Genomic DNA, 25,577 nt, shown 5'->3' on the forward strand with positions numbered 1-25,577 from the left:
ATGGCATGCCTTGGTGGTGCTGGGGGAAGATACTCACTCTTACAATGTATAGGTAATTGCCTTTATTTTGATCATCTTACATTTTTTGGTTGGTTTATTGTGTTTTCTGCTTTAGGATTCGCCTTTTTAATTAGAAAAAATTATGGGTATTAGCCTACAGGTTGATTATCTGGCCTTTCAGGTTGATTAATCGATTTTTTGCCTTTGGACATGACTGCTTCGTATGAAAAAAACGTCTTATAGTTAGCCAAGGTCTTTGTGAAACAAAAGGTACTCCGTTTGGATCTAAAGCATGCACCACACTTTCCTTAAGGCAAAAATCCGTATTCCGTATGGTCAAAAACTTTCCGACAGGCATGTAGGGGTAGATTTAATTGTTTTTTGGCTTTCTTTCCCATAATTATAAGAATTGTAAGAATAAGTAAGAAAACAGTCACGTAGAAAAAACCCATAGCGTTCATTTGAGCTATAATATACTCCATTTATTTGCATGGGCGGAGCTTGGGGAAGGTTTTCCACCTTACGGATTATTGCCAAAATATATATTTTCTGACTATTTAGGTTGAGTCATTTGTTTTTTTCTAAAAAAAATGAAAGGGCTGTAACAACTGATGAACGAGTTTTACATTTAATAACATTCTATATTGTACTAGTAATATATTGATTATCCATTATGTTAAACAACAATATTACGATATATAAGCCACTTTGTGATAAAGATGAGCAGTTTTTTTTAATTGTCCACCGGGTTTTTTCTCCGGAGTGATATTTTTCAAAACATTGAATTCTTTATTTTTTGTGATTTAAATAGAATAAACTGTGGGTTGGGGATTGGGGGGGGGGGGGGGGGGGGGAGGTTATAAACTCGATCAGAAATACATCATGACTATCGCAAAAATCCAAAGAACATATGTTTTTAGCAACAATATATAGAAAAGAAATATTCGTATTAACATCTAGGTCAAATTTTTGAAATTTTCCGTTACCTGATGCAGACGATTCGTACACATTACACCCCTCAATTTGAGAATCGACTAAGCTATCCATCAGTGTATTTATATCTAGTCATTAATTCTACCAAAGGGATGTTAATTCTATATTAAAAACATGCTTTAAATAATGGCGGAAAGGTTTTAAAAAATCAGTCGCAATATGTTTCTCTACGCAGTTCCAACCATATGTCCCATTTAAATGCATTGATAGTCCAAACAAGTGGGTTTCTGACCCCCGAAACCACGTTCCCTCAAAGATGCCACTTGGTGGTCATGATTCATGGGAATGAGTGGTAGTTGGGTCAGGATCCCTAATAGACCTTGAGATGAGGAACTCAGATGACGTAATTAAAAAAAATATTAGTCCGCCATACAATTGTGGATGCTGTGATTTTAAAAATGGACATAAATGAACAATAAGAACTGTTTTATAGAGCTGGTGTGATGAGAAAAGAAAGATGTAGATTTGACCTGAAATAAATTATTAGAAAGGACAATTTTTTTATTGAATTTTATGATCAGAATTTTGGGATTATTTCATGAGGAGAGTGACATTTTTCACCATCTTCCGGGGTCCATCAATTTGCGAAAAAAGTAATCTCACTTGCCACCCCGAAAATTTAACCAGACATGTATAAATGTATCAGCTTCGATATGAGCCATCATACATGTTCAAGTAAACGATATGGACTGAGCAACGGAGGAAAACGTTACCATTACGGCCTATGGAGAATTAATTGTAAATGTATACCCAGTTAGTTTGGAGGGAATTGAGAGTGGGGCGGGAACCAGTTGGCGAGGGAAGTAAAAAAAAGATAATATAAAAAATGACAAGGAAAGGGTGAGGCAAGTGGGAATCATTCCATGTTCACCACCTCTATAACATGGGTCAGTATATTAAGTCACTTATTAATTAAGGAATTCTTTTTTTAGGTTTTCTGCAATTACTTTACCCCGGCCAGATTTACAGTTTCATAGAAAGTAGTACTTTTTAACTCTAAACCAAACATCAGACAAACTTAAAAAAAATAATGATTCAAGATTTTAGCTGTATATATTTTTAAACGCCTGTGTTTTAGACAGGACGAATTATGGTATAACGTTGTCTGACCGTCTGTCTGTCGTCAACATGTCGTACAATATCTACAACCTGTGTATTTGACGGGACAAATTAAGGTTTACCGTTGTTTGATCGTTTGTCTGTCGTCAACATGTGGTACATTAACTACACCCTGCTTTCACTATTTCCCATAAAATTTGGTGAATTGTACATGTTTACATCTATGGATGCAAGCTCCTTCTCGAGTTTTAGAAATTTCAGATTTAACAATCATAAATGTGGATGGGGGCTTGAGGTTTATAGTTTTCAGAAATCAATCACGTGTTATTAAATATAAAATTCAATTGATATTATTACAGAAACCGTCCTTTTTTAAAGTAAATTTGAAACAGTACTTCTCTAAAAGCCCCAAAACAACTTTTGCATGAAGCCGTGCATGTACCTGTAATACCATGAATACCTGATACATTATCAAAATATATAGTAATCACTGCAATTTATTAGTGGAAAAGAATAATATACTCTGTTAATGAATTTAACTGAACAAAATTTATATTTTTATATTTGCTCTAAATATGCATGAAATATTTGCGACTGTACATCAAGCAATCAACCAACAAGATTAATGTATGTGTTGCTAACTATTATGCTAAATATGAACAACTGCATGACTTTGGACAAACAAATGCTAATAAATGATCACTTAATCAATAGTTGGAACACGAAGATCTAACCTAGCAGAAGCGGCAAAAACAACCGCAGCAACAACCGCAGCAGCAGCAGCAGCAGCAACAGCAACAACAGCAGCAGCAAAAGCAGCAGTAGCAGCAAAAGCAGCAAAAGCAGCAGCAAAAGCAGCAGCAACTGCTGCTGGGTTAGATCTTGGTGATATAGCTTCTCATCTGAAGAATGCCTACTTCTCATCGTTCGGCCACACATACACTTTACGGCAAAGATTGCAATTAAACATATTGATCCCACATACATAGCCAGTATCATCTAATTTAAACCGGTTCAAACCGGTTCTTGTTTCTCTGCACAGAAATAATTCCTGCACAACAATTTAAAAAACGGAGGATAAGAATAAAAAATTCCCGAGGCACAAAAGTATAACGGGAATTGATTGTCTTCTGGCGCATGTGTAATACATGTACATGTTGGCGTAGGAATTTTTGGCGCCAAAAAATAAGGTTGGAAAGTGACTGTTTTATATAGTTAATTCTAGCCTGTACTTCGTACTGTGAACATCGTATTCTATACAGTACTCGAGCTAGTCAACAACATAAGTTTGTGTTGTGTTTTTCTTTAAATAGTTGAGTTTAGATGTATTAAGTGGAAAGAAGACAAAGAAAAATCTTACTGCTATTAAATATAGTCATATTTATTTGTATTCCTTTTTTTTATATAGTTTCACAGCCAATAGTTCTCTATTCCTTATAGTTTAGCAGCCGTTTATTTCTCTATTCTTTATATTTTTTGTTATATTTCTTCATTCTTTGTTTTTTCTCCCCTATCTTTCTCTATTCTTTTTTTTTGCTCATTATTCTCTATTCCGCGAACCCCATCCAAACTCCTCGTATATAAATATAGATTGATTAAATACATTATCCATGTATTTTTGAAGATATGAATCAATTACGACCGTGGACTTTTTTAACTATATAGATAAGATAATATGTTAAATGAGAAACAATTTTTTTTTAACAAGATGTGGTTTTGGTTTAATTATTCGGGGTGAAATTTTAATCATGACTATATGATATTAATAATAAGTGGTTCAAATGAGTTGGAAAGCAATATACTGCTGAATGTTTACGGTTTTCATGCTTATAAGATAAGAAATTTAAAAACTAAAGATAAATATTTTAAGTCACAGACGATATTTCTATTACTGTTGCTTATGTCCCAGTGTATGTAAAGTGCGGATCCTAAAATATCATTTTTACTGTATATGCCATAAATGTCTAATGTAGAATGATAAATAAACAGACGAACTTTTTTTAATTTTTGAAGAAAATGAAGAAAAATAGTTAAAATGTATATGTTCAGAAATATACGGAAGCCGATAAGGGCCATTCAAAAAAAAATAATTATGTCGTAATTACGACATAGCATGTCGTAGCATGTCGTAATTTCGACATAACATGTCGTTATTACGACATCGCTATGTCGTAATTTCGACATAACATGTCGTTATAACGACATCGCTATGTCGTTATTGCGACATAACATGTCGTAATAACGACATCACTATGTCGTTTTAACGACATAGCTATATCGTAATAACGACATCGCTATGTCGTAATAACGACATCGCTATGTATATAAAAGAATATGTATTATGATTGCCAAGAGACTAAATGACACAGAAATTAACAACTATATGTTATCATAATGCCCCCAATAATTAGAAAAACCCCCGCATAGTCAGCTATAAAAGAGGGACGAAAGATACCAGAGGGAGAGGCTCCGAAATGCTGTGTGGCAGACAGTTATAACATTAATTAATTATTAGCTCCCTTGGTAAAACTCCAAATTTCATATTTAAAGTATTTCATTGTTGATTAATTTACATGATGCTTAATAAGTATATATTTGTTAATTGCATAGCTTTTGCTATTTGGATTCATTGGTTAAAGATATTTATTCATATTGTAAAGTTTAATATTTGTATCGTTGCAAAATCTTTGGCCACCTTCTTTGGTTACCTTCTGTGAGAAACTTATATAAATTATAGATCCCATTTCAGTCCTTGAAGATACCGACCATGGAAGGGATGCAGAGTCAGTCAAGGTCTTTATAAACCTTCTACTTGTTGGAACAAATATGAGTGGAATTATATGAGGACTGACATACAGTCCTACCTATAAACAAGCGCTAACTACATGCCTTCGTGTAATAAGGGTCAATTGAAATATTGATTGCTCTCTTTCTACTTTCAAACGTTGGACACGATGTTCCTACAACCCCTAAGATTAAAACAGAATCTTCGAAATTTCATCCGCAAAACAAAATAAAAATGTTAGAAAACACGAACCAATATTAAAACAAATTCAATATATGTTTCAAATTATGTTTTTACAGCTCTTGATCATATACTAAGTAATATCTAGTATATTTGATGATTAGATTAGCAAAGCTATGTGAAAAAAACGGATGTCCAACGTTACATTTATGAAAAACTGTTTTAAATCTTATGTATAGTGATCCTATTTCTTATTCTCTGATCTTCTTGATACTTGGCAGGAACAACGACAGGTGTCGGTTCTTTGTGGCGTTAAGCCGTTATTTTTGCCAAATTTTATTTGACTAGGTGGCTTCATATTAAGCGGGAATAAGAAAAATGTCCAACGACGTTTTTCGTTATCTCAACGACTGAAAGTGAATTTTGTAAGTAGCAGAAAATAAATAAAAAGAGTAAGACAATAATAATATCTAACAAAAGTACAAATATTTGCCTCATTGTTCGTGAGTTCAAATTTCAATAAAATCTTCTCTACACAGTCGTTTTTCAAACGGTAGCCATTTTGTCCAAGTTGATATTTAATTTTTCAAAGCAGTTAACGCGTATTTTTTATAATTAATCAAAACAAAAGTTAGATACACGAAGAGTAAAAAATGCCAAGATTCTTTTCTTATTAACTACATGTTTGGGTCTTAAAGGAATAAAATGCTTCCACACATTACAAAACAGTAGCCAATTTGTCCAAACGTCGAAAGTTCGAAAGACGCTAATTTCCGTCGTTACATGTGCTAAAGTTTCAATTAAATGTTCATGATAATTAAAACAAATCGTGTTATGAAATTTGGAAAAACAGGTTGATGATTGCTGCCGAAAAAAAAGAATAGCGCATGATGCTATAGACTCCACCCGGGGATATAGGTTCGACACAGGTTAAATTTTGCAATTTTTATTAATCGTTTATAGCTTTTAACGATTTATTTAAAAGAATGGTGAAATGAGGAAAAACTTCTCATTACATGAACTTCGTCCAACTTTTGCAAAGACAAATTTTAGACACCAAGACAGTCCTCTAAATGTAACATTCGAATTGAAATTTATATTGTGGAAGTACTCCATAGATCATTTAAAGTCGTCACTTCAGTAAGGTGCAATCACCAATATTGAAAGACTTATACCAGTTCACGGAGTGTTTTACTTCGCGATTTATCCTGTTATTCATGTTATAACTGACTCTGTCGTGATGAAATTAATTCATGTACTAGCGAAACCGGAACTTTTCGTCAATATAAACTTGTGCATGAAATGGAGGTACTAGTAATTGAAAGACAAATCCCAAACAGCGACGAAAACCGTTTCATCGAATTTTAAAAACCCGGGATTATTTAAGCCGTTTTCGCGGACGATTCAGGAGTAGATTACTATATTTTAAAATGTATATCAGAAATTAAACACTATAGATGACTTGCGGAAATAATTCTCAAGCCAAGGTTCAAGTAATTGAAGGGGTGTACAATGTATTTCGACAACTTATGTACCAGGGAAAATACAATTCTATTCAAATTTAACCAAGGGTAAAAATGTTCGATTTACTTGCAGAGTGTAAAATATATTTGTATTGGGGTTGAGTTAAGATATAGAAATTTTACAATGACAGATGATATGCACCTTGAAAGTTAAACATCATATGATAAAAGTTTCGTACATCTAAAAAAGAATATCTTTTTTATGGAAAACTGTACCACATCTTCCTATATCTACTTCCGTCCCATCTTTCTTTCCCACAATACTTGCGACAGTAATGCATTTTTAGTTGAAATAACTTAAAGGGTAAACATTATTAAATAGATTTCCACAACTTGAGATAATTTATGATAAAATGACATCACAAAACATATAAAAAAAACGAATAAAACTTGCAAAAATTAATCAAAACCCCTCTTCGCCGTCGCTTTTTAAGTGTAACGCCGTGTTTTAGGAACATCGTGTCCATCGTTTGACAGTAAATACAGAGCAATCGATACGGCCATGTCGTTATTACGACATAGCTATGTCGTTATTACGACATGTTATGTCGTTATTACGACATGTTATGTCGTTATTACGACATGTTATGTCGAAATTACGACATAGAAATTTTTTTTTTTGAATGGCCCTTATCGGCTTCCGTAGAAATACATAATACTAATAAAACAAAGTAAGAGATGCGAGCGGGATTTATCGCGCCTAAAGCCATCCAACTGTGAAATATATACCAAAATAGGTGAATTTTTAGGACATTTCACGAACAGATCGTGCAGGTGCTTTATAACTAACAGGTGAGATGTTGTTGCAGTAAAAAATATTCATTTTAATACAATTATTAAAGTTGTATAACGTAGAATATGTTTTGTCATTCAGTTTCTTCATATTTAACTGAATTCCACTATGATGATTTCGTAATGCTAGTCATGTTTACTGTCGAATAATGATACTATTCTTTCATTTTAACTGTGGAGCGAATCATTAGTATTGTATATGCGGTGCATTTTCACTGTATAATTATTATTTTTTTTATCTATTACAGCTCATTTCTGTAAGCATGTAGAGCAAGACTTTAGTTGATTTGCTTGCTTTTTTTATTGGATAATCATTATGATAACACCCAATTTAATTCAAATATTAAAAATACAGGTTAAACTATGCCTATTCATATTGTTTAAAAATGTCAATCTTATTTACAAAGTTTGTATAAACAATTATACAAACAAAGCAAGCAAGCCAACCAAAGTTTTGCTTTACATGCATTAGGAAATTAGCTGTAAAGCCTTAATTTAGCCGACTTGCTCAAATAATAGATAAAGTAAGAGAAAGATTTGATAAAATTTAACTTACGGATAAAAGTTTGGTTTTAAAACACTCTACTAAATTCAATAGAAATAACATTTATTTCAAATGTATTCCATCTAGTTTCTTATAAAGCGTATAGAGATCTTTATCCTTATTTTTTTTTATCCATTTCCATGACACTTCACCACTAATTACGTACATCTTGATATAGATTGCACCTTTGTTTTCCCGTTTAAAAGGTTTTACACTGGAGCCCTTTATAACTTGCTGTTCGGTGTGAGCCAAGACTCCATGTTGAAGACCGTATTTTGACGTATAATGGTTTACTTTTATAAATTGTGACTCGGATGGAGAGTTGTCTCATTGTCACATACGACATCTATATGGCTCAAAAACGAAACGAGACGGGATAAAAAGGGATGAAAAAATCTACGCTACTTTTTTAATATATTTATAATGGGCTTTATATGAGTCAAAATAGAGTAAAATAGTGGGTCGCATTTGGGTATAAGCGTCACGCCGGATTGCCGATTTTTTGCAAGCGTGACAGGTGAAAGTCAAAAGATTGTGTAGAGAAAAACGGGAAATGAAGTCTAGCGGGACACGGATAATTACAAAATATTAGAACTGCATAGTATAAGGTAGCAATACACAGTTAGAAGTTTAGTTTCGCATTATGGCCCCTGTGAATTTTTTAAATATGAAAGTTTTTGTACAATAAAATTGATTTTTAGATAATTGAAGAATAATATAGCCTTCTTAGTGGGTTTATATGAACATTAAGATTGTTTTTAACATGTTTTATAGGCCATTTATATGATTGACAGTCCGTATTTTCCTATCCGTACCGTTCATAGGTCCATACATTATTGTAGTGTTTATCAACAAAGATTTTGCGCTCGATCTTTTCAATTCAATTTTATGGAAAAACGAGCAGATAAGCATATAATTTTTTTGGGACCACTTGATAGATATAAACCTATGGATTCAGGAAAGGTATCACTGTAATTGATTGAAATTTTCCTTTAGACCAAATTTTGGAGACTTTTGTGACATGTTCACCCCCCTTTTTTGCTATATTTTGTATCTAAGAAATGCAGATTGTTGCCATGGTTACACCCAAGAGGGATTATATTTCACCCTTATGACCATTAGAAATCAAATCTATGGAAGATTCTCTTTCTATAAGTATATACATGCATAACACACATATAAAGCCTTCTTTGGTAGACAGGAGGGGAAAGAGGGTGTTTAAAAATTTTGAGTGTCAATTTTAAGTTTTTTTCCTAACTGTGTATTGCTACCTAAGCGGGATACGGGAATCTGACAAAACAATAAGCGGAATACGGGAATCTGCCAAAACAGTAAGCGGGATCCGGGATCAGAACCCCCCAATGAGACCCCAGAAAAAGATATTTTTGTATATTCATCCTATTGTTACAGTCATGCCTTCAATACCAAAAGTATCCGATGCATGCATTTTTTCATATTTTTTGGTCCCTTTTTCAATTTTGTGGGGTCCAAATTTATAGATAAAAGTCCTTTAATATAGATATTTGGAATTCGTTGACATGTTGAATCTGACCATGTATCAAGTTTGGGGATTTTTTGCCTAGTTGCTGAAATAGCCCACATAGAGTTCCAAAGGGTCTAAAATCAACAAAAATGAATTGTAGCATGCATTTCGTGTACAATAACCCAAATGTGCATGGTTTTACCTCTGTGGTAGTATCCATTCGCGGATCTAGAATTTTTCATAAGTAGGGGCCCACTGACTGCTTAAGAGGGCCCGCTGCTGTCACGCTCCAGTGATTCACTATATAAGTTCAAATCAAGGAGAAACGTAATCTGAAGAATACAATATGACATTTTGAGAATCGCTTTTGTTACAAGTTTGAAAAGCTATATATTTGATGAAGAATGAATGAGGAGTTTGTATTTCAATTGGAAAATACATGTATCATAAATCAAAGAATTAAATTGCCCCATAACAGCATAACATTTAAACCCCTTGCCCCCCTCATCAAAATAAACTATAATTATTTCTACGATATAAATATACTTCTAAGAAGAAACCAATAATAAACAAATGACTTAAAACTTTCCTATCAATGCTGATTCATTTTAAGAGTACTTCAATCTCTCGAATTAGTTTCTTATTCGACAGTAAGAAATTGTTTAAAGTAATAAGGTAGGTAACTAATGTTCTAGTATTTTACTCACATTATCAATAGTTTTGATTCACTTTCAGATGGAATAAAGGAATAGGGTTAAATATTTTGCAGTGGTGTCTTGACATGGCTTTGTTTGGACTTGTTTGTTTGCTTTTTGGCCTTGAATGTTTGTCCCTAATATTTTATTAACTGTGCATTTGCATTCAGATATCAAATTTATTTGTTTATAGTGTATTAATGTACGTTTTTTGATTGAGTTAAGCCTGCCAATTGATATTTTATCGTGTGTTTTTCTATGTTGTGATGTTATGCTATTGTTTCAGAAAAAGGAGAAGGTTTCTATCCTTTAAAACGTTTAATCCCGCTGCAAATGTTTGCACCTGTCCTAAGTCAGGAATCTGATGTACAGTAGTTGTCGTTTGTTTATGTAATTTATACGTGTTTCTCGTTTCTCGTTTTTTTCAAATTTTATATAGATTAGACCGTTGGTTTCCCCGTTTGAATGGTTTTACACTAGTAATTTTGGGGCCGTTTATAGCTTGTGGTTCGGTGTGAGCCAAGGCTCCGTGTTGAAGGCCGTACATTGACCTATAATGGTTTACTTTTTTAAAATTGTTATTTGGATGGAGAGTTGTCTCATTGGCACTCACACCACATCTTCCTATATTTATGTTAAAGAAAATTAGTTATTTGCCTTCAATTACAATGTTCTGTTTGATTTATTAATTTGGTCCTTGAAGGTTTGTACCATTACAGTTGGTTGCAGCGACGGAATCACTAATTGAAGAAGATGACAGAATGTTTCAAATAGAGATCATATGTAATATGACACTTGTCCTGTGTATTTTCTTTGTTTGTAGAAACAAAGATTATCACAAAAGTTTGAGAGATATTTATTATTCAACTAGGAACATTTACTTTTACAAATCCGGATTTTTTTATCTATTTTTTTTTATCGAAAACCGTATATTCGTCACTAAAGCCAGACGATACTGATCTCCATCCCACGGAATCAGGACCACACGACTTCGCTTGTAATGCATGCATATCTTATGCTTCTTGATCAAAATAACTTATTATAATGACACGTACAAAATGTACATGTAATTATTGCCAATTACAGTTACGGTGTTCATGCAAAAACAAGGTATGAAGATTTGGAGCAGATGAATCTTATCCGACCAAATGTAGGACTGCAGGATGAATTCCGGATCCGATGCAAAGTGCGTACCTCATTGTGCCATGTGTGACGATTACAGAGGAATATTTTGTCAATACTATCGCTATTGTTCACCATTAGTGGACATCACAGAAGTTCACATAACATTTAGACGTCAGAGTTGATAAAACCAAATATAATTTGCGTTTTTTTAACCAAGAATGTAACCGTAAAATTGAAATGTTGTCCATTTATTCAATTGCATTTCATTTCAAGACATAACAAGCGTTGATCAATATATTGTATCGTATAGACTATATATTTTAAAATAATTACATTAGATGTATGTTTCATTACAATACGTTATTCTGATTGGCTAACTGCACAGCATGTGCTATTCCTTAAGCAGTTGTATCACTCAATAAAACTTCTCATTCATGATGACACGAGGTCCCACAATAAAGTGCACAGGTAAATAAAATAAAAACTTGATAAAAGGCGTGTTTTCATGATCATATAGGTAAAAATGTAAGTATAAGTATTGAATGCTTTTTTTTTGTAACTTTATAGGGTTGTAAAAGCGTTGACCGTGCGCACATTTTAAGTATGAAGCGCGGAAACAAAATGTACTTCGGTCAACGCTTTTACACCCCAATAAATTTACAAAAAAGAGCATTCAATTCTTAATTAAAAGCTCAATACCGAATGAGTTATAATAACCAAAACATATAAGAAAGTAACTTAGAGATATATATTAAATTTCGAATTGAACTCGTCACGTTAGAACGCGAGAGTTCTAATTTGAAATTTTTAATGTGCTATAATTACAATAATTTTTAAATAGACTCATGTGACCTAGTTTGCGGAAAAATTTGAAGTGTATATGTCAATATAAAATTTTGTAAACAAACATGGCCATAATCTAGTTCAAGGTAGGTTATTGATCTGTTTATAAATTTATTCAATGGGACTTCAATGATAACTTTATTAGTTCTAAATTTAGAAGTATGTGACAGCACATTTGATTTAATTGAAAACAATGAAGCAATTTATGCATGTAACAATTATTTTTTTATGAAAAACAACCTTGTTGGGATTACAGTAAATATGTTAAGCAAAAAAGCTATGGAGTTCTATAAAATGTAAACATGAAAAGAGAACGAGATGGAGTGCATTTCTTTCTGACCAAAATTTTGTATACATTGCATGTGTGGCGTTTGTTATCGTTTGCTTAACGCTACAAAAGAAGAAACAAATGCATCGTTTAATCAGTGTTTTCTGACCCTGGTTTGATTTTGCATGCACGTGTTGTTGGTAAACAGATGTATGTATACCCATAAGTGAAATAAAATTCGAACCATTCTAAAATATTACAAGAAAGGTAAAATGGTCTACATGACCATAACCGAAACACCTCTTTGTAATATTAAAAACGCATACCAGATATGAATTTCTATTCTTAAAATACACACACAAGTATCATACTACTAGCATGCAAGTATGAATTATAAAATTTGTATTCCACAAGAAAACAATATGTATCACTCACAGAGTTATACAAGCTCTAAATTACTCTAAATATATGCACATAGAAAATGGATAAATTACGAGGGATTTTAATAAGATTTACTGGATTGGTCTTGGACCCGATTGACTTTTATATATTAAAGGTTGAAGTCAGAAACCAATGTAGCGTTACGACAAACTTCAGACGCATTTTTAGCGAGTGTATAGTTTGTCATGGTTTGTCAAAGTTTATGTAAACTTTGCAAACCTATGTTTGAAACAAATGATCAAAACATATGCGCGCTTAGTCGTATGCATCGTTTGTGCTAGAAATAAATGCACTCAAAATAATCCACGTGTGCGCTCATATTTGAAAATGTTATGCTTAATAGATAGGGGATTACTGCACGCAGTGCTTGCAATGATTTCCCATAAACAAGTTTTTTTTAAATTAGTTTTAAAAAAACAAGTACATGTACAGATATGGACCAAATCAAGTACACTTTCTAGGATGCGCTCGAATTTAGTGACTTGGCTCCAGGTGTTCTGGATTTAAAACAGTTGTTTATGGCCTTTTTTCTTAAAACAATATTAACCTAGCACAACATGGACAAGTTAGCGAGTATTCTTAAAAGTAAAAGCAAATAAAAAAAATTAAAAAAACCCAATCTTTAACCAACGTTTTGCTTTTGTACATATACAAACTGGCTCTGGATGCCATCTCTTTTGTAGATTTTTTGCTGACAGTTTTGATCAATTATTGCACTTATGAAAATTTTATAATGCACAGATCTACAGAAGGGTTCATAAACTTTAAACGATAATCCAATTTATAAAATAATCGCTAATCCTGAAAATATATATTTATCATAAAAGGAATGCTTCAAATATTAAGATGGTTTTATTAAACTTCTAGCAACACATTTAATGCAAATTAGCAATACATACCTTTTTCAATGCTAAATATATGCATGGAAATTTGATAAAAATCGGCAGTCGTTCCTCTTGCTCTATATTTGAAAATTCGAATCTTAAAAGTTAGAAGATTATTGCATATAATAGATCGTCATAACATATAAACAAATACATCTATTAGATGGACTATTACAAGTGTACCGACAGAATTAAAAAGGGGAATACAAAAAAAGATACTTGACATTTTGGATAAGGCTACAATTTGCCTTGCAATCGGTTGACTAAGTAACAATTCACTGAAATTATTTTTAAAGCAGACGGTGACGACTCAACACAAGACGCAACACCCTAAATGGATGGTGTTGAGTATTTTGACACCTACAGTTGAGAACGAATACGACAGGTAAAATGTGAAGGGCCGTCTCAAAAATTTAAAAAAAAATTAAATCTTTATTGATTTTATTACTTTCATTGACAATGATACAACTTTCCTACAGAGTCCAAATAACATGGATTTTTTAAATAGTTTATTATATATATATATATAGAAGGAGAATGATGGACTTTAAGTCACATTTCATCTTTTGAGACGTTGAGCTTCTAGCTGTCCTGGTAGAATTTGGAAAATGAAAAGTACAAAGCATGCTTAATTGTGGTTACAATTTAATTAAACAATTCCTTATGTCTGTTGACAAGGGTGGCACAATGTCTATTACTTTTGGCCTGGGTTGACCCCATAATGTACCCAATACTTTGTATATTTTTAATTCACCAATTTGGTGTTCAACTTGAATTCTGTATTCAACAATCACGCTATTAAATTTGCTGCTTTTTTTCTCAAATGTTATGGCTTACGATTTATTTGAGGTGTTGTAAATGGTGTAAGTAAAGGATGACGATTTGGATAAACTTTGTCTCTAAGGAGAACACAGTCCTCCGGGAAATGCAACCGACCATTTCTTCGTATTTTGATTCAAATCATCCCTACATGTAATGTATAGTCATAGATGAGATAAAAAATTTAAGTACGAAAAAAAAATGAAAAGGGTACAAAACTTTGTTCCGCAAATTGGATATAGAGAAACAAATTCTGACCCGGTGAAAACAAAACAAAACACAGCAATGACAGTTTATAAATAAAATCAACGAAATTTGATCAACTTCTTGTAAGAAACCAAAAGGTCATTTTCAGGAACAGGGGAAGAACACTATGACGATGGGACAAGGTATTTTGTTTTCGGGACCTCAGCCGTTGGTCTCCAAGCACCTGCTTAGCACTGACCATATTGTTTTTGCAATGTCAACGAGCTTTATAGTATTAACTAACATCTTGAAATATGAATTCCATACGCATGTATGTAAAAAAAAATATGTACTGCTGAGATGTTGTAACATTAAAACGAAAAGTCAATTACATTTTCTTTTCAAATTCATCATGAAAACATCAACTTTAATAAATATCTTGAAGCGGAGAAGTTCGCCGTTGATAAAAAAAAAACAAAATAAATGTGAAATTTTCCTTAGACCTTCAAAAAATCGATATGTGATTATCCATCCAGAAATTGAATACGTACATCAACTAAGGTGAAGACCGGTTGAAAAATACCAATTTGGTCGTGTTCACTAGTGTGATACGGACATACGGACAGTCCCAGAGTCCAGTATTTACTTTTTTTATGAATTCTTTTCTGTGTGTGTGTTGCATTTTAGTGTTTTGTTTCTATTGTGTCGTGGTTCTCCTCATATATTTGATGTGTTTTAGTTTGTAACCCGGATTTTTTTCTCAATTGATTTATGAAATTTCGATAGCGGTATACAACTGGTGCCTTTATTTATTCCACATGCTCATTATATATATTTTTAAATGAGTATCATATCTAACCGCCAATTTGACGCGAACGGTCAATTTATCTTTTCTTTGATTATGTGTGTCCCAATAACAGCGTTATTGGATTAGGAATGTTTGTACTGACCCTCATCTACCTGCGAATAGTTTTAATAGGTTAATAGCTCAAAGATAGAAATACGGTAGCAATATATATTAGAATAAGAAGATGTCGTATGATTGACAATGAGACAACTTTCCACCAGAAGATCAAAATGACGTAGATGTTAGCAACTATAGTCCACCGTAGGCTCTCAACAATTAGCAAAACCCATACCGTATAGCAAATTACAAAAGGCCCTGACAAATTTATATAACAGTCCAAACGACGGTGAAAACTGTTATTGCATGATTTATTAATGGATCAATAATTAATGATAAACAAATATGATAGTATACCTAGACAATGCTTGTAAATGAAGAAGTTATATATGCTTCTCGGTATCACCATCCGCTCCTTTCGTTTCTCATTTGCGTATTATTTGAAGTGTAATCAATAATATTGCATCAGCTTTTGAATAAATCTTATGGTGTAAGGAGTGTGCATGTGTGAATATTGATATTCTATAATAATATTGTTTTTACCACTATTGTCAATATAAAAAAAAAGTCAACGCCGCTAGGTTAGGCGTAATATGGAATTCCGATCTATTCAATAGAACGAAACATGCATGTACTTTAATTGCGACTATAAAAATAATAATGAGTCGTATATATTGTTATTTTAGTCGTTCTTCCCATAGGATATTTCTTCGGAAGCTCATTCTGTATATTTTTAAATACTTCTTTTTACGTTAGTATCTTATTTTGCTGCAATAAAAAGTCGAGATCAGAAACATAACAAAAGGAAAAGAATAACAACTTTTCTACTTTTTATGCCCCATCTACGATAGTGGAGGGGCATTATGTTTTCTAGTTTGTGGATTCATTCGTTCGTCCGTCCGTTTGTCCGTCCGGCTGTCTGTTCGTTCGTCCGTCCGTCCGTCCGTCTGTCCCACTTCAGGTTAAATTTGGTTAAGGTAGTTTTTGATGAAGTTGAAGTCCAATCAAGTTAAAACTTAGTATACATGTTTCCTATGATATGATCTTTCTACTTTTAATGCCAAATTAGAGTTTTAAGCCTGATTTCAGGGTCCACTAAACATAGAAAATGATAGTGCGAGTGGGGCATCCGTGTACTATGGACACAATTCTTGTTTTATTCTAAAATGATGTGTCACTTATTATATAGGTGCTATGACAAAATTTTATTTCTCAACATGCACTTTTTTCGTTCCAATCATGACTTGTTCATACTTTTCTTAGTAATCATATTTTGTTGACGATGGCGGATACTTTTGTATGAAACAAGATCTTGTTGAATAGGATATTAAAAGCGATTGATTAAATGTTTGTTAGTTTAACGCCACTTTTAGTACTAATGGCTGTATCGTAGTGGTCATTTTGTTATTGGTGTAAAAACTGGAGTGACCTGCCGGAGAAAACCACCGATCTACTACTTGATGATTTTTTTGCACTAATAAAGAAAGTTGCCTGGTTATTTGAGTTGACCGACAATTAGGTATGATTAAGATAAGAATTGTAATTATTATGAAGGACGACACAAGAAATAATATAATATGATACAGAATAAAAATTTGTTACTTTAAAGTCTATAAAAAAAAGTCCACTATAATTGCACTATGGGGAGTCGTCTTAGTCGTTTATTTATAGCGTATCATATCTCATTCACTAACCTCCTGACTCCTCTAATACACACATTCTATTTTTTTCTGACATACTCCTCCTTCCACTCATACAGACTACACTTTAGTCCACTCTCACACACACTCCATACGTATCTGCAATGGTCTCCACTGCACACCACTGATATACTCTTCTCAAACTCCACTACACTGTTCAACACTCTCAAGTCCATACTCGCAACTGCACACTCCCACCTCCACTCTCGCATACTCCACTGTCGCACATACTCTACTCCACTCCACTCACACATACCACTATCACATACTGCACCCTCGCACACACTCTATTCCACTCAACTTGCAAATACTACATCCTCACACACATTCTATACCACTGTCGCACACATTCTACACCACTGTCGCACACACTATTATCCACTCGCACTTACTCTAATCCATACGCACACATTGTAATCTACACCGACAGATTGAATTCCACACTTATACACTCTAAACCACACTCGCAGACTCTAAACTCAACGCTCGCTATACTGTCGCACACATGCTATACTCTCGCACATGCTATACTCTCACACACACTTCACAGAGAGAGCGAGAGAAGAGAAGCGATGAGCAGCAGCAGAAGAAGAAGAACAAGAAGGAAAACGAAGAGAAAAGAGTTACAGAAAAACAGGAAACGAATGTTTGACGTATTTTTACTTAACTAAGTATAAACAGCGATTCCCAATGGCTATGACATATCAGCATTTGAACTCCGATATAGCTGTAGAGCGCACAGTTTGGGACATATTTTCTAAAACAGGGACGAAAGATACCAAAGGGACAGTCAAACTCATAAATCTAAAACAAACTGACAACGCCATGGCTAAAAATGAAAAAGACAAACAGAAAAACAATAGTAAACATGACACAACATAGAAAACTAAAGAATAAACAACACGAACCCCACCAAAAACTAGGGGTGATCTCAGGTGCTCCGGAAGGGTAAGCAGATCCTGCTCCACATGTGGCACCCGTCGTGTTGCTTATGTGATTACAAATCCGGTAAATAGTCTAATTCGGTAGGTCACATTCATGAAAGGGAAGGGGATTGTAGTTACGACGTAAGGAACATATCCGATATTATTTGTGAAAGTTAACGGTTATTCCATAACGGTCAACCAACTCGTGATGGCGTCCGTAAAATTTACGAAGGGATGATTTCAACTTCACCATTTGGAACTCTTGGTTTAATAGCTTCCTTGTGAGCAGCAACCCTCTATCAAGAAAATCATGATAGGAAATGCAAGCACGGGAATATCGTATCAATTGGGAGATATGTATCCCGTATGCAGGTGCCGCTGGAATGTTGCTACTTAGAAATGGAAAGTTCACAATTGGAAAACTGAAATCATCTCTTTTGTCGTAAAGTTTTGTTTTCAACCGACCCTCATTGTCAATTTATAGATGTAAGTCAAGATATGAAGCCGACTTAACTGTATCTGTAGTATCCTTTATCTCTAGTTCGATGGGATAGATGCGTTCCACATAGTCACCAAATTTTGAATTGTTTAGTGAAAGAACATCATCCATATAGCGGAAAGTAGAGTTAAAGGATATTGCTAACTTCTTATCTTTCTTCCTAAGAAGTTCCTGCATGAAGTCAGCCTCATAATAATAAAGAAACAAGTCGTCAAGTAGAGGGGCACAGTTTGTTCCCATTGGAATGCCGACAGTCTATTGAAAAAAACGTCCTCCGAACGAAATATGTTGTCAATCAAGAAATCAAGCATTTTGATAATATCAGTTTCAGAGAATGTTTTGTTTGAATCACAGTGATTCTTTACAAAGTAGGATTTATCCCTCCCTGAGACAAGATACTTGCATCTACGTTGGCCATTCTTTTTTATGAAGCAAAGTAATACCAACTCTTTCAATTTGTCTTTTAGTTTGGAATGTGGAATACTTGTGTAAAGAGTAGAAAAGTCAAATATTTTAATACTGTTACAAGATGAAAGAGATTTAGATTGTATGTACTCTAAAAGATCTTTGGAATTTTTAAGTATCCACATCTGATTCACACCACCTCTAGAATAGGCAGTTTCACAATAACTTTGAAGCCCGTCTTTGATTGCTGATAAAATAGATGTTAATAATTTAGAAAGAGGTTTTGTGGTGCACTTGGAAGACCCAGCAATATACCGTTGTTTGTAAGGACACTTATGTAGTTTAGGTATCCAATACAGTGATGGAAGATCCAGTTCTTCATCTTTGGTTGAAATTCAAAAGAAACATAGAACAGACCTATGATTATCCAGGATTTCCTCTTTGGTAAGTGTCGTGAGGGTATATGTTGAGTTTCCAAGTGAATTGTCAATACCTAATTCGTTTATCAAGCAATTAATGTAATGACTTTTACACACAAAAACGATGTTATTTGGGGCTTTATCTGCGGGGACAACAACATATTTGTCATGGAGGTCGAATAGGTCTTAAAAATTGCAACATTTGGGTCTTTAAAGATTGACGTAGCATGGGCATTGATGGACCCATTCAGTTTCTTAATTTTGATTTGTATCAACGACCTCACTGCCTTAATCCATTCGGAAAGAGTGTCTACGTATTCCTTCTCGCGCTTAGCCCATTGCCTGGCATAATCCTCGACTGAATCCATCAAAATTTTAAAGTTGTATTTCCAATTGATGGATTTAGGCTCACGATATTTCGGACCTTTCGATAACACATTTCGTAGATAAGTGTTATTAACAATGTTCTAAGTCTACCATTGACTGAGAATAAGTCACACGTCTTCAGTTAATACCTTCATTAGATATGTGTACAGAGTGTAATAATTTAAACAAGTATACATTTTATTACAAAATTATGTAGATGTTTCATCAGTGGTATTTTAACATTTTATATTTTGCAAACTTTTTTTAAATAAAGAACCCATTTTATTTTGTTTTCATTTGCTCTTCAGTTATTTAATATCCTATAACATTTTATTTCAGTTAAGCTTTTTAAATTGTTTCTTACGGAGCCCCGATAGGGACATACAAAGTATATTTTTTTTCTTTGCTTGTCCCTATCGGGGCTCCGTAGTTTCTCTTATGTTGTAACTTTAAAAAATATTATCCTGAAGAAATAAAGGGTGCTAACTGAGATTCCTTTATATCTAATTGTAATTCAACCACATTAGTCATTACAATATATATGGATTCTAGCTTATTAAACAGTTCACGTGCACTCACTGATGCGTTTAAAAATAAATATACACTAAACTTATATTTAAACTAAAATTATAAATGATTTCACTTTAAAGATTCAAATTCAAACGGGGTAACTTCTTTTGTTTAAGGTTCCCTCTGTCTCTTTTGGTATAACCCTACATTCGGAAGCAATCCTTGCTGTAAAAAATGGGTAAGATAATTTCTTATCTGTAATAAATTACACATTTAAATTTATTAAAATCATTACAAGAGTAAACATTAAAAACTCCAATGAGGGATTAAAAGTTGGCTATGGGGGACAATATCCCTTAAATGTACTAGAGGGATGAATTTCTTATAAAGATAAGTCATGCAAGTAAATTGTTTTTAAATTTTGGTCTACAAATAGATGTTTCGGGTGTTCCATCTTTGTTTATTTTCTACAAGTATATGTATCATCCACAAAGTGTTCCATTATACCATTGCATTTCTCTTCAGAAAGACAGACTTCGAATTGCTAGATTTTAATATACATATTTCAAGGCTCCAACCAGAAACTGCTTGTCGGAGATGTCGTAAAGGTCAACAGGATAGGGGCGTAATGTGTAGAAAGTAGACCAAATTTCTCTGTCTTGCGCGCGGTAGGACATACCATTATGGGAAGGGTCGTTCATTCGACTGATGTAAAAATACTCAACACCATCCATTTAGGATTTGAAAATTTAGTGTTGCGTCTTATGTTGAGTCGTCACCGTCTGTTTTAAAAATAATTTCAGTGAATTGTTACTTAGTAAACCCATTGCAAGGCAAATTGTAGCCTTATCCAAAATGTTAAGTACCTTTTTTGTATTCCCCTCTTCAATCCTGTCGGTACACTTTTAATAATCTATCTAATAGATGTATTTGTTTATTTGTTATAACGATCCAATATATGTAATAATCTTCTAACTTTTCAGATTCGAATTTTCAAATATAGAGCAAGAGGAACGACTGCCGATTTTTATCAAATTTCCATGCATATATTTAACCAAACCCATACCGCATAGCAAACTATATATGAAAGTTCCCGAAATAATTTGTTATGACATTGCAAAAGGGAAAACAAACAGCCTAACGGGAAAGTATACGAAAGTAAATATGACAGCATACCTAGTAAATTCATGGAAACGCAGAAGTCATGCTTTTAAATATCATTATCCGCTCCTTTCGTTTTGCATATCCATATTATGTTATCAAAGTAAAATTCATTATCATTGCATCAGCATGAATACCGATATTCTATACAAGTACTTGTTGTAATCAATATTGTCGATCACACTGTTGGTCAATCAAGAGAAAGATAACGCACAACTGCATAAAAAATTATGCATATTTTAAATTCCTATCTATTCTCTTAGTTTAAAAATGCAGATAATTGGAATACAAAATATTGATCAACACGGAATGTAAAAAAAAATCCTTGTCATGTTTCATCATTCTTGAGAAAGAAATTCCTCATTTTATATTAGAACTTACGTAACAACTTTAAATATCACTGCATATATTGAAACCAGAAATATACTTAAAAGAAAGAAATAGTCATTTAAATTCACATAGTAAAGCTGTTTATTTATAACTTTTTATCACTTTTTTCAGGAGCTATGACATTTCTCAACAACATGCTCCTTGTCGTTCCAACATGACATGTGTAAAGCACAGACTTGTTTAAGTAACCATATGTTGTTACCGATGGCATACATTTGTGTGAAACAAGAATAAGCAACATACAAAGGCTTCATAAAATATACCAGAATACATTTTTGCATTAGAATTATACCTATACTCCAAACTTGACAGAGCAAATAAAACATCATACATCATCTGAGGGTAAGGTGTCTCACATCCCTGTTCAGTTAAATACTAGTCGTATGATTTAAAGGCTAAAATAATATGAATGATATTGTTTTCGAAATATAATTGGTAGTATCATTATATACAGAAAGATTATCACTTGAAACATAGAAGGTACATGTATGGACCAAACATAAATTTATATCACTTATTTACAACGGTGTGTTTGCTATGGACTAAAGGTCTTCACATATAGTGTACATTTTTTTTATTAGAAGTATTGTATATAATTATATGTCTACTTTAAACTTTATATGTGCTTTATCCTTTAAGAATAGTACTTTATGTATTGCAAAGAAGCATCATATTACTATTTATTCAACATTAATATTATTTCGGCCATCAGTATTTTTTTAAGTTTATAAAACCACATATTATCATCATAAAACACAGTAATGATTTATAATTTCATTCAATTGCGGTTGAATTATCCCGGACCGCATTTTTCTCTCGTTATATAAAGGATGTATATGATCCCGGTTAATATAATATCATTGATTTATTATTTAGTGTTATTAAAATCGGGATCATGACAAACAGATTTGTAAAAACGACATCATGCATTTTTTTTTAAATAGTCATTATAAAACCCTTTAAATGTCATGTGTTTGCTTTTCGTAATACTTACTAAACACTACTATGTCTTCTAATAATTTAAGCTATCAAACATATATATCACTTTACTTTGTTTGCCGTTGCTGAAGTATGCAAGAAAGAAATCACGTATGCATTATGCGATTTAGAATTAGATAGCCAAATGTATTGCTATCAAGAAACGTAGACATAATATTACAGTATCTTGATGATTTTTCTCTCATCTATGGTACAAACATGCTTTAAATTAAAAGGCGAGGGGACTCGGTGGCAGGGTGATCTTATTGGTTCGTCTGCTTGATCACTAAACAGAGACGGTTACCATTGATATTTTGTTTTAAATCGTCAAAAATTTTCCAATCTTACAATTTATTTATTATTATTCGCTATTCGTTTCTCTGTCTCTCTCTCTGTCTCTCTCTCTCTCTCTCTCTCTGTCTCTCTCTCTCTCTCTCTCTCTCTCTCTCTCTCTCTCTCTCTCTCTCTCTCTCTCTCTCTCTCTCTCTCTCTCTCTCTCTCTCTCTCTCTCCTGACTTTCTTTCCCTTATTCACTCACTCATTCTCCCTCACTTGCACATTTTGTCTTACACTCATTCTGCCTCGAAATCGCTTACTCTCTCGTTTGTCACATAACAAACTCAACCACTCATTCATTTTAACTCACAAAAACGATATCAATTTCACTCAAACACTTACTCTGACACATATCCTTACTCTTACTCTCACTCCCCTATCATTCACCCTAACTCTCACTCGCTCGCTTACCCTCTCACCCTATCTCTCACTCTTACCTTAGATCTCACTCTCATCCTATCTCTCACTCTTACCTTAGATCTCACTCTCACCCTAACATTTACTCACAACCTTGCCGCATAACTCTCACTTACACCGACAGCCTCCTCACTCTCCCTCTCCATACTTTATCCTAACTCTCACTCTGTCCCTCTCTAACTGTCACTCTCTCTCACACTAACTCTTACTCTCTCCCTAACTCGTACTCTCACACTAACTGTCACTCTCACACTAACGTCGGTTATAGAATTTTTTTCTGTTGTATAATTGCACGCAAAAGAAAATATGATTACTAACTAGTGCATCCATGTTCTGCTTGGTCTATTATTTACAAAAAGACAAAAACAACCTTTTAAATCCAAAATAAACTCGTGCTTAGTCATTTAAGACGAATGCGCTCTAGGTACCGAATTTTGGTCCATATCAGTACATGTACTTGTTTTAACTAATATCTAAAGGATAACATTTTATGAATCCTTTTTCAAAATTCGATTCCCGTTCGCCGATTATACACCTGGTTTTAAAAAAGGCTTTAGGATTTTTTCACTGCTCATATCCGAAATAGAAGTCATTGATTTATTTCAACAAACCAGAAAAATGGACATATAAAATGCTTCTCATTTTTATCACCATGTGATATATATCGGAATATTTATGTTTGATATTTTACATTAAGGATAATATCTAACACACCCACACACTCTCTCCTTTCACATATAGAAACTCTCTCTCTCCTCTCTCCAACACACCCACACACAGTATGTCTACCCTCTCCTCTCCTTCACACACACATACTCTCTCCGCTCGCACACTGTGTCTCCTTTTACACTCTGTCCTCTCACCTCTCACACCTTTCCTCTCTATTTCACACACTCTTCTCTCACACACCTCTCTCCCTCTCAAACACTCTCCTCTCACACACCTCTCTCCAACTTCAACACTCTCCTCTCACACACCTCTTTCCTCTCTATTTCACACTCTCCTCTCGCACACCTCTCTCCAACTCCAAAGACTCTCCTCTCACACACCTCTCTTAAAGACTCTCCTCACACACCTCTTACCTCTCTATCTCACACACTCTCCTCTCACACACTTCTCTCCAACTCCAACACTCTCCTCTCACACACTCTCACCCTCTCAAACACTCTCCTCTCACACCTCTCTCTCCAACTCCAACACTCTCCTCTCAGACATTCTCACACACCTCTCACCCTCTCAAACACTCTCCTCTGACACACCTCTCACCCTCTCAAACACTCTCCTCTGACACACCTGTCTCCCTCTTAAACACTCTCCTCTCACACACACCTCTCCCTTTCAAACACTCTCCTCTCACACATCTCTCTCCAACTCAAACACTCTCTCTCATACACCTTTCTCCCTCTCAAACACTCTTCTCACTACCCACTCTCTCTCTCTATTTCACAATCTCTCATTTCACATTCTCTCCTCCAACACACGTCTCTATTTCACACACCTCTCTCCCTCTCAAACACACCTGTCCTCTCACACACCTCTCTCTCACTACACACTGTCCTCTCACACAACTCTCTCTCACTACACACTGTCCTCTCTCACTACACACTGTCCCCTCACACACCTCTCTCTCACTACACACTGTCCTCTCACTACACACTGTCCTCTCACACACCTCTCTCACCCTCTCACACACCTCCCCATCCCTCAGCTTCAGCCCAATGTTTAACTTTAACCCAACCATTCCCTTAACCCCGACACTGGACTTTAACCCGATCCAGCTAAACGGTCCACTTTAGCCCGACTCTTCACTTTAGCCCGACTCTTCCCTTTAGCCCGACCCTTCCCTTTAGCCCGACTCTTCACTTATGCTATATCATAAGCACCCGTCTACCTTAACTGATTTTCAGGACCCTACCCAATTTCACCATCATACCCTTAGCCGTCTA

The 25,577-nt window shown here is 34.1% G+C and overlaps 1 protein-coding gene across 1 annotated transcript; it reads left to right on the forward strand.

Annotated features, from left to right (window-relative positions):
- LOC139529330 (uncharacterized) lies at positions 1-24,885 on the forward strand. The gene is made up of 5 exons (XM_071325482.1): positions 1-52; positions 2,767-2,977; positions 17,284-17,527; positions 17,775-17,870; positions 24,664-24,885. The coding sequence occupies exons 1-5, from the start codon at positions 1-3 to the stop codon at positions 24,883-24,885; spliced, it is 825 nt and encodes a 274-aa protein (XP_071181583.1).
- Positions 24,886-25,577: the final 692 nt, after the last annotated feature.

The sequence above is a fragment of the Mytilus edulis genome, chromosome 1 (assembly GCF_963676685.1).
Source record: "Mytilus edulis chromosome 1, xbMytEdul2.2, whole genome shotgun sequence".
In the NCBI taxonomy this organism is placed as follows: Eukaryota; Metazoa; Mollusca; class Bivalvia; order Mytilida; family Mytilidae; genus Mytilus; species Mytilus edulis.